At 36.3% G+C, this 13594-nt stretch overlaps 1 protein-coding gene across 1 annotated transcript in view; it reads right to left on the reverse strand.

Annotated features, from left to right (window-relative positions):
• The window catches only part of PHF20L1 (PHD finger protein 20 like 1), a 61157-nt gene that overhangs the window by 9445 nt on the left and 38118 nt on the right, over positions 1-13594 (reverse strand). The window contains 7 exon segments of the mRNA XM_075141139.1: positions 3298-3667; positions 4085-4280; positions 6456-6555; positions 8450-8631; positions 9025-9189; positions 13429-13457; positions 13459-13531. Coding sequence (XP_074997240.1) covers positions 3298-3667; positions 4085-4280; positions 6456-6555; positions 8450-8631; positions 9025-9189; positions 13429-13457; positions 13459-13531 — 1115 coding nt within the window.

Genomic DNA, 13594 nt, shown 5'->3' on the forward strand with positions numbered 1-13594 from the left:
AGACTAAACCAAATAAAATGCAAATTCCATACAAACGAGCACGTATAGCACTGGAGGAGTGAGGCAAGAGGTAAAGTTTACCAGCTCAAGCACTTTGTTTAAATGCAGTAAGACAGACTGCATTTCTGTGCCCTTTTTATATAAATTGTGACTTAAATTATGAAGTGCTGAACTGCATTGCTCCACCATCACCAAAAATGTGCAAAACTCTAAGATTCGTTCCAACTTTAGCCAGAGAATGAAGGAAAACTCCCTAGAACGCAGTAATATCCAAAATGTCAAAAGTAATTATTTTGCACAAAAAAGCTGGCCGTTCTATTTGTTGATTAAGATAAAAGACTTGTCTTCCTACCATTGCTATGGTCCCATCTAACTTGCAAGCACAAGTCTGGGACAGAATTGAACATGTTCGGGGATAGTTACAAGGGCAGTAACATGCAGAGTTACGCAAACATAGTATTTGAGGAAGACTGACTTCTCTGAAATAATTAGTATCTTCATAGCAAGTCAGAGATAATACACAAGTTCCTCATCTTTCTGTATTTGACTTTTCAGCTAATGGAAATGACCAAAGGAAGTATATCGGATCTAAAGAGTTAAAATATTCAGCATCTCCATTAATTATCAGGATTCACAGTTTCCATTTTATATCCACTATGACTCCATATCTGATTAAGTTCTTTCACTATTGATGATTCTATTTTAGGGACTAGAATGCTGGATACGTGCGCTCACAGTGTGTCGGTTCATGGCAAATGCCAGAGCAAGGAGTGAATTTTATCAGATTAATACACTTCTCTGATGAAGTGCTCAGCTAATTTTTTTCCACGTCACATAATAATAGACTTAACACCATTTTTTTTTTCTTAAACTATTTCTTCCTCCAGGCAAGAATGGTAAGAGTGAGAAGAGAGGGGAAGAAGAAAATAGGGACTGATGGATTTTAAGTTACTTCTTAAGCAAAAAAACCCAAACCCTTTCTTTTTAAGACTTAAAATCAATGAAAAAAAAACCACAACAAACTTGGACCGACCTGCTGGCAGCTTTATGAGCAAGTCCTGGAGGAGAAATATCGTTAATACTCACAATATTCATTAAAGGAGTTAAAGTTATTTATCAAAGATAGATTTGAAAAGTCATAAAAGCCTCTAATCTCTCAAACCTTTCAGATAAAATCTTTCTTCTCTCAAAACATCAGGTTGGCCTTCACAGTGTTTTCACTATTAATCTTATAAATGATATTTCCAACGTAAACAAGAAATGCCCTATTTCTTACAATTTTCAGATCCTCTCTAAAACCACGAGAGAAGAACACAATTTTTCCCTTGCCGTATGAGGACCCAAGTCCATAATTCTAAAACCAAGATCATCTGTTAGGTGAATCTTTTAGATGCCCACTGCAGTAAGTTAGAGAAAATTTTAAAGTTAAATAACTTAACATCTAAATAACATCATAAAAGATTTTTTTTTTTTCCTTTTAATGACCTCTGTATTTCTTCAAATGCCTAGTTAATGCTCCTTGAAAAAAAACCCACAAGATCAAACAAGTCCTCCTCTAAGCTAGGAGATCAATGTAGGCAATCAGAGAGCGCTGGCAGGGGTGGTAAGAGAAGCAGAGTACAGGGTCCAGCTTGTGAAGAAGAAATAAACGGGAGGTTCAGGTGGGGAAGGCTCGTGCTTTCAGAAGCAAGAACAAGGAAACTACAATTTTAAAGATGATGCCTAGTCCAAAAAGGGACTTGATAACAGTCAATCTGAACACTGTTTATAAGTGGAAAGAAGATATGCAACAGAACTGTAGATTAGGATAAGACAAAACAGTATGGAAAACCAGAATATTCAAGGCTCTGCGGGATGCTAGAAGAGAGAATCCAAAGCCCCAATCAGAACTGTGACAAGGAGAGGTGAAGAAGGCACCTTACGGAGAAGTCAATTCACATAAAAATGGCACTTCACTGTCAGTGTCATCATGGTTTTAAGGTAGGTACAAACAGGTTCATGGAGAAACCAAGAAGAGCTTTTCAATGCGTATTAAGTCTAGACAGAAAGCCTTATTTCAGATAGCAAGGCCGACTAGTGACAAGGTGAACTAAGGCGTCCCAAAGGAAAGAATACTCTGACACTGCCCCAAACAGATCTCTTCCTGGTTTAAAAACAGAGAGCACCTAGCTTTTTAGATATATGCTTTAGTCTCTGAAGGAAACATTAGTTTTGTTTCACTGCTCTCAGATATTTTCTTTTAATTCTAAATGTATTCATACTATTTACAGTGACAATTTAAGCTACTGTTGGAAGGAAAGTGTATTTTCACACTGCTGCATGTCTCCTTACTATACAACCTGAATATAATCATGCGATTTAGCATACAAACAGTTACTTCTAAATAGAATGAGCCAAAATTTCCCATTCAGACTATACAGCTTACATGCCACATTTAAAATTAAAATTAAAAGAAAAAAGACGTATCTTACTCATTTCTTCCACACCAGAAAGTGTACTTCAAAAGGGGGATGAGTTGGGCGATTTATTCTCACACAGTTGGTATTGTAGAAAACAGAAAGGTTTGTTTCACTTTGTTTTTTGCTCAAAGAGAACTCTTCACTAAAACCAGACTAACAAGTTTCAGACCTTTTCCACAAAGTAATGGATTCAAACCATTAATGCAAAAAATGAGAGAGATGTTTAAATAGCCAAATATAATCCTGACTAAAACCCTGTGAAACGTTTAATTAGAAGAAATACGCAATATAAAAGACTCAAAAGAAATTGCACGAGGTGAAATTTGTTGGCCAGTAAATCATTACTTGTGGACAGAATTCTAGATAGTGTTGCTATTAAAAGAAGAATACAGTACAATAATAAACACTATTACAATATCAGTTTAACAAACAACAACAACAAAAACCCACATGTAGAAAACAGAAGCAAGAGAAAAAAGAAAACTTGTCCCGTTTTCCTCACCTCGCAAAAACCACGTAAGTTCTGTTTCAAGACTCTGCATTTTAAGCATAGGATTTTTTGGTTTTCCCCGAAACACTGGATTGAGCATAAACAGTTTTAGCATAGGCAATACTTTAACTATACTTTGCATTTCATTCACCAGCTGAAATGGGTATACTTCACCTGAAACTATTTCAGTGACCCCACTTTGCTTCTAGTGATTTCTGCTGACTTATTTGATAGAATACGTCAACTTGTAACAATGAACATTTCTAAGTACTTGTATGCGCTTGAGTTTTATCAGATTGAACATATTTTTCCAACTGAGAAACTTCCCAGATGAAGAATGATACTTACCTGCTCATTCATGCCATCATCTTTAAAAGAATATTGTAAACAGTTTTTATTCTCTGTGTGAAATTCCTGATCTTCCTCAAAACTACTTGTATCTTCATCATCTGAGCTCACAGGGTCAGTGACTGTTTTGCAGTCTTGACCAAAACTCTGTGGTTTTTGGTAACTGTGCTCACTTGTGATGTATGTTTCTTCCATCTTCTGGGGTATACTGGACGGTTCTTTATGGTTCTGACTGTGACACGTCCTTTCAGTTGGATTAACAGCATCCGGCAAAGTCACTAATTTTTTCTCTACCCCAACAGTTATTTGTTCTTGTTCTTTTCGCATCCCTGAATAAGCCCAGAGATGAAGGTCTGGGTGATGCTTATTTCTGCAACGAAGGGGAGGGAAAAAAGCAAGTTATAGAAAATACCACTTACAGCACTGAACTATTAAGCATCCACTTCTGCTAGATCACAGCTATTGATAAGCACCATTATCAAATATGCAAGTATTCCTAGGTCACTTATCAATTTAGGATAAATCCAGAATGTCCCTTAACCCAAAACTGACTATAAAAAAAAAAAATTTAAAAAAATCACCAATAATCCCAATATACCAGATCCACTCAGGTGCTGAACACCTAACTCCCACTGAAGCTGAGGGCACTCTACATCTTGCACTTGAATTATTTAAACTATTATAGAAGAAAGAACTGTAATGTGAGAGAATAATGCATATGGAATAATGGTAGTCTCTGCTACTTAAATATATAAAGATGGAGAATAAACCCTGGACTGATACTTACTTTAATATCCCAATCTTCAACTGCAGTCCATGCAATATTTCAGTTACACCATATACATCTGCCAGTAGGTGATGTGTTGACACAATCTTTTTGGCATTAAGATGAGAGTAGTTTTCTTTCAAAAATGATAATCCACACATGTGTCCATTGTTTAGCCACTCTTTATCATAAAGATATTTGGCACTCCACCTCTGACCTGGGGTAAGCAATAAACAAATTGAGGGCATCTAAAGCCACAGCAGAACTGTATTTAAAACTAGAGTGCTATAATTATATACTGTACTCTCCTAAATGTCTCCTAACATCCATGAAAGAAGGATTCAAGGTCTTGCTATTAATATATTAAAATTTAGTTTTCATGGATTAAGAGGAAACTCTTAACACTTATGAAAACAAAAATAAACCTGACATCTCAAGACTTCTCTAAATGGCATTTGAAATGAAAATCTAATCACTTTTGCAATCAAAGTACAGAATACTGAGAACTGTGCTATTATCAATCTAACTGCAAAAAAATGTTTAAATTGGCATTTTATTTATCTAACTACTGCAGCTTACTTTTAAAAAAAAAGAAAACCTAAGTTACCAGAGAAATGTTAGGGAGTAGATTTTATATGGACATATCCAAAATACCTAGTTTGTTTCTAAAAGACAAATATTTTGTTTCAATACTGAAGTCAATATCTATTTATAAGAAGCCGGGAGAAGGCTTCATGAAAAGCAGACATTTCAAAGTTACCTGACAGCAGAGTTCTTACACTCTCCTTTGAGGTGCCTTTACCAGATACTACTAGACAGAACATTGATGTATGTGGGCCTTAGGTCTCCCATGCTATGGCAACATCTATGATCTTAACCCAACAGGCATGAATGAGTATTTAGCTAATGCTTCTATAGTAACTTAATAACTATTTAAATAAAAAAAAAGGCAACAAAAAACAAAACTAGAAATGTATAATACTAATTATTCCAGTATTATTGTTTACAATGATGAACCCAGACAAACAGACTGACTAAGACCGCAATATCTTACACTCAATTTCATATCAGACTATCATCATATACAGAACAAAGAATGGGTTGATGGAAGCCCTCCATACCTTTCAGGAGAATACCCTGTCTATCTCCTTTCTGCCCATTATCCCAATACACTTTAAAATACTGACATTGTGAATGACCTTTTTCTCCTGACATAGAAAGAAAAGAAGTAATGGTTAGGAAGGGAGAGAAGATAAAAATTAGGGACACAGTCTCTGCATAGCAGGGGATAACGAAGTACCTAGTACAGTGCAGGGAAAGAACACAAGACAAATTAGTTGGTTTTAATAAGAAAAAGCTTGACTGCTCAAAGAGTACACCACACAGAACTATCAAACAAGACTCTATACCATCAACTTAGATTGAGATTGGGACAAACTGAAAAAGTCACATCATCTTTCCAGCTCTATTTTCCTAAATTTTCTTCTCAAAAATAACTAATAAAAACTGTCCTGTTTTATACCTCTGCAAACAGTTTTCAGATTTTATTTCTTAAATTCAGAATGAAAGTAAATTTGGGGGTGTAGTCTCATTGCTCTTTTGAAACAACTGGACTGTTGGATATTTCACCAGAGGACATGTATGTGCGTTTGTATCAATTGTGAGCAAAATACTAAAAACTTTCTTCCAAACGTATAGTTTTTCTCCAAATAACTGCTAAGAAAAATGGGTTTATGGACAGAATCATTTTTAAATCAATATCTTCCTAATCAAATGTATGCAGTTTAAAAGTAAATAAGACTTTTCCTAATTCTTACCATTTCAAACTTATCCTAACCATCTTAAGTCAAGATGTGCTGTTTGTGCACTACCATTTACCATAACAAGTGCTAGATTTTTTCATATTTTACACATTCAGTTCCACACCTTTATTTACACAATTCTGGTCAAATGCAAACATTATAAAATTGCAATTAATATAAAATGACATCCACAGCATATGGAAATGAGTCCTTTTTGTCTAAAACAGTATTTAAATGAACAAGTGTGATTCCAAGCACAGGCAAAACAGATTGCTGAGCAAGAATGATTTGTTTAGAAAGACTTTTCAGACTACAACGACATGAAAAAGTGCTCAGGTTTGGGGGGAATTAAGTTTCAACAACTAAAGCGATGGTAATTAAGATCACGAATAAGATTTAGCATAGCTGAACAAGATGTTACTAACAGGAAAGTAAGTTTTCTGCTGAGAGCCAAACGTAGGATCACTTGCCCCAAAGAAGCATAACAGATAACACAAAACAGACAAAGCTTTAACAATTTAAGCAATGTGTAACATCTCTGCTTAAATATCCCAAGCAGACAGCTACAGATAAAGGTGGTTTACTCGTACCTGGTGGATCTCTGCAGATATAACAGATGTACTGCTCTGGAATGCTGTCCTCTAACAGTCCCATGCATACACTGTGCTGCCAACACAAGCATTCTTCACACTGACATCAGAAAAAAACAAAGGCAAAAACTATAACTGAGATAAGTATATTCAAAAATCAGAAGCTATTTCTTGTATCGTCAAAATGCAGAGAACAGCAGTTTAACTTAAATAGCTGGTTTGAGTAAGATTATTTTAGTTGGGCAATTTGTGTTTGGGTAGGCAAAGACATCGAGCTAAAAAATAGCTCTGGTTCTGAAAGTTACCTCAAACACAAATTCCAAACTGGAAAAAAAAAAAAGAAATTGAAGATGTAATATTTAATAATATTTTATTACAACATTCAGTATTTTAGCACCTAAATATTTAGTAGTGAAACATAAGACAGGAGTATAATATTACAGTAAAGTAGAAAGATAATGTAATACATTACAGCATAACAGTGAAAAGTAGAAAACTCTTCAGTTTAATTATTTATATTTACAAAGCATCTCTCCAGTGCGCTAGAAAGATGTGTTTTTAATATCGCACCAATGGAAAATCTAAAAGAAAAAGAAAATGAAGAGAAAATGAAAGAGGAGAAACAAGAGAATAGGAGAGCAAAATAGAAGTGGCAAGACATGAGGGCCTAGAAACAGCAAACTGGTTGCTTTCAGTGAGACAAGGCATGAAGAGGAAAAAATCAGGCTGTCATTGGACTTCAGAAACAGGCAGGAAACTACCACTTAAAAATACATTTCCCTTTCTCAACTCAGCATTTGCCTGTGTTCTAAATATCTACTGTTTTACTACTGAAAGTCTCTCCTCTTTGCTTTGACATGCTTTTGAGCATCAACCTATTCAAAACACTGAAGTCACTTTTCCTCTTGTCGTACCACTATGGCTACAGTTTCCTCTCCTCTCTCCAAAGATTCCTACACCAGTCCATTTGTCCACATTATTACCATAGCTGAACTCCTGCTTAGTTCCTCCAAAACAGCACTGCATTTCAGTGTGTTCCCAGGAACAGTCTTTGTGTCCTTCATTTTCAGGCACTTCTGTCATTTCCCAAAGACTTTAAGTCCATTAACACAGGACAGCCATACTCACTTCCTTCAAATCTCAACTAAAAAGGCTCCATATTTTCAACAGAAACTGTACCACATTAGTAGCTGAATACAAACCTGTTTTTTGAGCAGGGAAAAAAAAACACAGGAAGTTCATGGCTTTTTTTAAAGTTACTGACAACTGAGTTCTTCCTCACTGTTGCTTGCACCTAATCTAATCACTATAATATGAATTGCTTGAGTCAAAGACTTTAAGTTATTCATTACTAGATGGGAAATGCTCCCCTCATTTGAGTAGAAATAAATAAGCAGCAGTAGTTGCAATCCATCAGCACCTGAATGCTATGCAGACACTGTATACTCTTCTTCGCTTTTTTCTACACCGAGTAAGATTTAAATTCGTAGCAGTTTCTAAAACCAGCTAGTGACTTCTAGTTTGAGAACTGCTATTTTAAAGATGAAGCATGCACATCACACACACATCACAGTTACTGACAATATTAACGTCTGTATAGCAGAGGTCTTGGATACAGCTGAGGTACATTTACAGTCAGCAGAGTGGTACTGCAAAGCACCGGGGCCAAACCAGAAGGGCTGGTATAATCGGGATAGTCTGTGGACAGAAGCGATGATTTGTGTGCGGGAAAAGATACTTTATTCCAAATTTATCAGCTGGTTATAAAGAAAAAGGTTATCTTTCCTTACAAACCTGTTCTATGGATTTGTTAGAGAAACCCAATCCTAGAGTAATAGTTCTGCATACACCGAACAGAGTCATGCCAAGTGCAGAACATAAAAATATTTTGTTACTGTTCACTTCTATTTTCAGCTCTCTACATAACTGTCTCCAACACATCACAAGCAAGAAATTCAAATGGAAAATATATCCCCCGCCGCCAATTCCTTTACCTGAATCATAAAGCCATTTTCTTCATCCAGTTCACAAATGCATCTAACAATTTCATTGAGAGCATCATCTTCATCCTGAGACTCTTCAAAGTTAGTTGAATCAAAGTCCTGATTGTATTCATCACCACTAAGTAACAAACTCTCTGTAGAGGAATCATCCAAGAACTCCACATCTGAAAGGTCTAGTAAAAATAAATACATGTGAAATTGTGTGTGCAGAGATGTGATACTTTACAGAAATATAGGGGGTTTTAGCAGTTAAAAAGTCTTAACCTGCGTGTAGCAAAAAATTGCTCTCAAACACACTGCTGGTGTATTAGATTTCTTAACAAATTCTGCAAAATACCTTTAACGTGGTCTCCTCAGAAGCAGAGTAGCAACACTTAACCAAAGCAAGTACAATGCAGAACAGCTTGAGGAGTGTAAGCATTTTGATTCAAATAGATGAAGTAAGTATAAATCAGTCACCATATTTATAGCTACAATCCCAAACACAAACCAAATTATTTCCTTTAAAATTCTCTTTCTTAAAGAATTAAACCTACAAACTGAAAGTTGCTGTTCAGCCAACCTACTTTCTCCACTAAGATCAACAGACAAGATAGCTCTTGGATACTGGTATGATGTATTCTTCTCCGAGAACATGCTGCGCAAAGTCAGAGAGCTCCCCGAGGACCGTGTTAATGGAGAGGAGCACCTGTCCAAGAATTCAACAGAACTATCTTCATAATCTGAATAATCTGAAAAGTTAAAAGAAAATAAGTCACTGTTACAAAAGGAAAGAAAAGTTTATGACAAATGCAAAGTAAAAAAAAATATTTAAGTATACTGCAACATTATGTTCAGAAGTAAGGAATAGCAACATTGAGGTATTAGGATGATGAAACTGTAAATATGAAATGACAAAAGCTCTTCATAATGTATTTTATAAAAAAATTTCCTGTAAGAAACATAAAGAAACATAATGAAGATTAATAGCTAAGACAAGCATTACCCATTTAACTCCCCCCTCCCCCCATCCCTAAATGTAGAGGAATAATTTTTCCTAGATCATTATACAGTTTTCTTTTTCCACAGTTCATCCTGTACCATCTGCTAGCCTTAGAGATGCTGCTGGTAGCTCTCTCTTTTTGCCTTAGGTCTGTTTGTAGCACTACCAACATCGCTACCTAGAAGTAACTGCAGACCGTCCTGTCAGATTAAGTGATATAAGCTTGTCTGCACACCTGCAAAGGAGCGCAGGGAGCCCAAAGAAAACCCTCCTGGGATGCTCCCGGGCCCATCAATGGCTGATGGCTCCTGGGATGGGCCCGGGAGCATCCCAGGAGGGTCTGCACAAGGCCAGCGGAGCATGATGAGTAGGCAAACAACAAACATGCCCTGCCCAGGCCCCTCCCAGGGCTGTCCCAGCAGCACCATCACCCCCATCATCCAGACGTGAAACCCATCATGATGTGCGCTCTCCCAGCGCAGCTCTCCGGATCACCTTTTGGACTAAGGCAGGGTTGCAGCGCAGGGGTGGGGCACACTATGGGATGTAGGGGAAAATGGGATTGCACAAGACTTATTATGGAACGTTTAGGGAAGGAACCAAAGGTGGGGAAAACAGGTGGAACTAAGTGATTTGGGGAGGAACAAATGTGGGGAAAATAGAGGAATAAGGGGATAAAAAGGGCCAGTCATGCATAAATAGTTTGCTGGTCGGTACACTCGTCTGGCCATGCCCTGCGTCTGATCAGCACAGTCTGTCCTATCTGTGCTGGCAGAGGTGGTGGAGCCTCCCTCCCTGGAGATATTCAAAAGTTGTCTGGACATCGTCCTGGGCAACCGGCTCTGTACAGAACAGTACAAATAACCGAAATTACCTACCTTCTGTGTTACATGGGTTTTATACGAACAGTCAATCATGCATATATTCAGAGCACAAAAAGAAGGTTTTTTTGTTTTTTTGTTTGTTTGTTTTAAAGCCTTGCACAAAACTTATCTGGAGCCCACAATGGGCCCGCTCCCTCTTCTTCCCCAAGATGCCTCAATTTGATTCCAAAGGAACGGAGCACGTCTCACACCCTTTCATTTCTGCCCGTGCTCTGAAAGTACAGTGAGCTAGTCCTGGAGAAAGAGAAGACCGCTTCTTTTGACAGATCATTTTTCAATAGGCTTTTTCAGGGTCAGACACTGAGTCGGAATCTGCCAAACCATTCTTCTTTTCTCCCCAGTTAAAAAAAAAAAAATCCAGGCAGAATACCTCTGGATTTCTAGAAACAGATTTTCACAAAATGAATTTGCAAAGAATAAAATGCTCAAGTTTTACTCATACTCCTTTCTGCATCTGGATTTGAGATTTCTATTTGTTGGCATTGGAAGGTATATAGTTTTCTCCTAATATTTACAAGCATTGGATATGGCCCCTAGAAGTTGGAACCTAATCGTGGTACCTCTGCCAAGCTTCTAAGTTTCAAGACAAGTTGGCAGGAAGACCAAAGAAATAAAAAGAAGGAAAAAAAAAAACACCACACCAGACCACAAGAAACCACCTTACAACCTTAAGATAAAACCAAAGAGCAATACTGAGCACAAGAGGTACTCTATTTGAATCAATTTGGATGAATAGGGTTTGCAGAACCCACTGCATGTCAGAGCTGTATGGAACCAGAGAACCAAGTGCACCCCAGACAGTTCGAAGCCTTAGATTTTCTGATCTCAAGCACAGCAAATTATCACATGCTCAAAGAACCACCAGTCTTGCCAACTCCTCCCAAACCTTCTAAATCATGCATTACTTCAGCTTGTTTTGATGCTTCATCTAAATTCCAGGATTCAACACCAAAGATGACAGATAACTTCCCTATTTACCTTTTTCTTCAGAAATACATGAAACAGAAGGTTCCAGGAAATATCATGTAAACATATCCCCATTACAAAATACACATTTGTAGTTTTGAACGTATTTCAAATCTGTAGCTTAAAGCTTAACTTGTTACCTATTAAAACAGTTCTGCTTAAAAGATCTTTTGACAGATAATTCAATCATCATTTTGCTTATTTTTATGCAAGTTCTTTTTCAAACACACTTACACCAACACTCAGTCTGTCATACACTCAAAGGAGAGAAGAGATATAAAACATTTTTCTTACTCTTATTAAACTGTATCGAGAGTGCTGCTGGGGATATTGCTGTACACAAGGTGATGGCACATTAGTTTTGAAAATCTTCCTAAAAATGGTACCCATGGAGAGTATTAACTCACTCTGCCATGTTTCAATAATCACAGATGAAGTAGCCAGGACTGCTTACGGTCCTGGGGTTTTTGTTCTTTTCTTTGGCTCTTGCATACCTAGCATTTACCAGTATCTTCTTGCAAATACTTAGATGCCTTCCCAGTGCAAGTAAAAAACTCCCAATAATTTTTAGGTAAAATAAGCAATTGAAGTTTATAGTTTAAAATTATATTACTCCAATATAAAGATGGTGCAGTATGTGAAACCTAGATTATTGCAGTTCACGTTCAAGCACTGCATTATTTGGAAGCATTTTCATATTATAGCACAAATTTTGGACAGACAAATGCATAATCACTCTACAGATCCACAAGGTGTCTTTAAAAGTCTGTGGTCAGAAGCTCCTTTTAGTGCATAGGGGTTTTCCACATGCGCTTGAGGAAAAATTTCTAGAAAATTCTTTGTTTGATAGGCTTTAAACTTTCACGTTCTCATTTTTTAAGAAATTTCAATCGAAGTTACTATGACTGATATCTAGTAAAGTACAGTCTCAAGGTACATGAAGGTAAAGTCAATCTGATAGGCATAGAAAAGACAGTCTATGTTCTCATTTTTAAATTTTTGAATATTTAAAGATGTTCTTAAAAAAAAAAAAAAAACCCAAAAAAAAAAGCCAGCAGCAAGATAAAAATAAGTAGTATTATTTAAAGTCCTGAAACACTTTTTGAAGTAAGCAGGCATAGTAGACAAAAAATAAAGTTCAGTCTTTGGCAAGAAGAAAAGACAGAATGAGTCTGCATTTGCCTGTGCTGTTATTTTTATTGCCATAATGCTGCAACTAAGTCTGCACTGGACGCAAAAAAAGGTAAACCAAGGAACATGTAACATGATTTTATGGGGGATTAAAAGAACTAAAAGATGTGGAAAAGGGGAAGAAATACAAAGAAACAGTAAAACTGTACTGGTCAGCAGGATAGTTATCTTTTTATTAAAAAAAAAAAAATCCCAAAATTGTCCAATTTTTCCACAGAAATCATGCCAAGGAGAGTTACAGAGGGGATGACACTAAAACTTTAAACCACACTCTTACAGGAGTACTTCCCAAACAAGGAGAAAAAAAAAAACCACAAAGTGGTTTGAAAGAGTTTTTTGTTTTGTTAAAAAAGCACAAGCTACCTAGAGCCTCATATCTAAAATCAAATTATTTTTGTCTCTCTAGGGAACGGAAATAACAGAGAAAAGAAAAGAATGAGTGATATGAACAAAGAATCGGAATAGGGAAGAGAGACAAGACAATGGAATCACCATTTGTTAAGACAACAGACAAGGTTGTTGCAACAGAGATGCCAATCTCAGCTGTTAAGGATCAACTGTTAAGGAGGGGCTGCATTTTATACAGTAAACCACTGAAATTTAGCAACAGACTAGATACTAGAATAATTTTAATGTCCAAGCAAAATAAGTAGTATGTGTATACAGTTTCAAATGAAGAATTTGAAGAGATGTGAAGAGCGAGCATATCTTTTGAAGGAAGAAAAAACATCTATGAAATATCTATGTCTATCATGTAGAGACAGGCTATAAATACAAAAATGAGGTCACAGACCTAAATGTCTTTCAACATTTAAGGCCAAAACCTATTCTTTGAAATTTCTGAAATTTGAGACTCATATTGTTTAGAAACAAGTTTTAATATCTAATGCCAGAAATACACTGAGTGGTTTTGCTTATTTAAAAAAAAAAATGTAAATTGAACATACCATGCTGTTTAGATTTCTTCTTTTTTTTTCTTCTTTTTCTGTTTTGATTTATGATCTTTCTCCTTTTTCTCTTTTTTCTCCTTTTCTTTTTCTTTCTTTTTACCTGAAATAAAAATTAAACATTTTAAAAAACAGCAGTGCCATTCCAAATTACTTGCTTCATTTG

The sequence above is a fragment of the Calonectris borealis genome, chromosome 2, assembly GCF_964195595.1.
Source record: "Calonectris borealis chromosome 2, bCalBor7.hap1.2, whole genome shotgun sequence".
In the NCBI taxonomy this organism is placed as follows: Eukaryota; Metazoa; Chordata; class Aves; order Procellariiformes; family Procellariidae; genus Calonectris; species Calonectris borealis.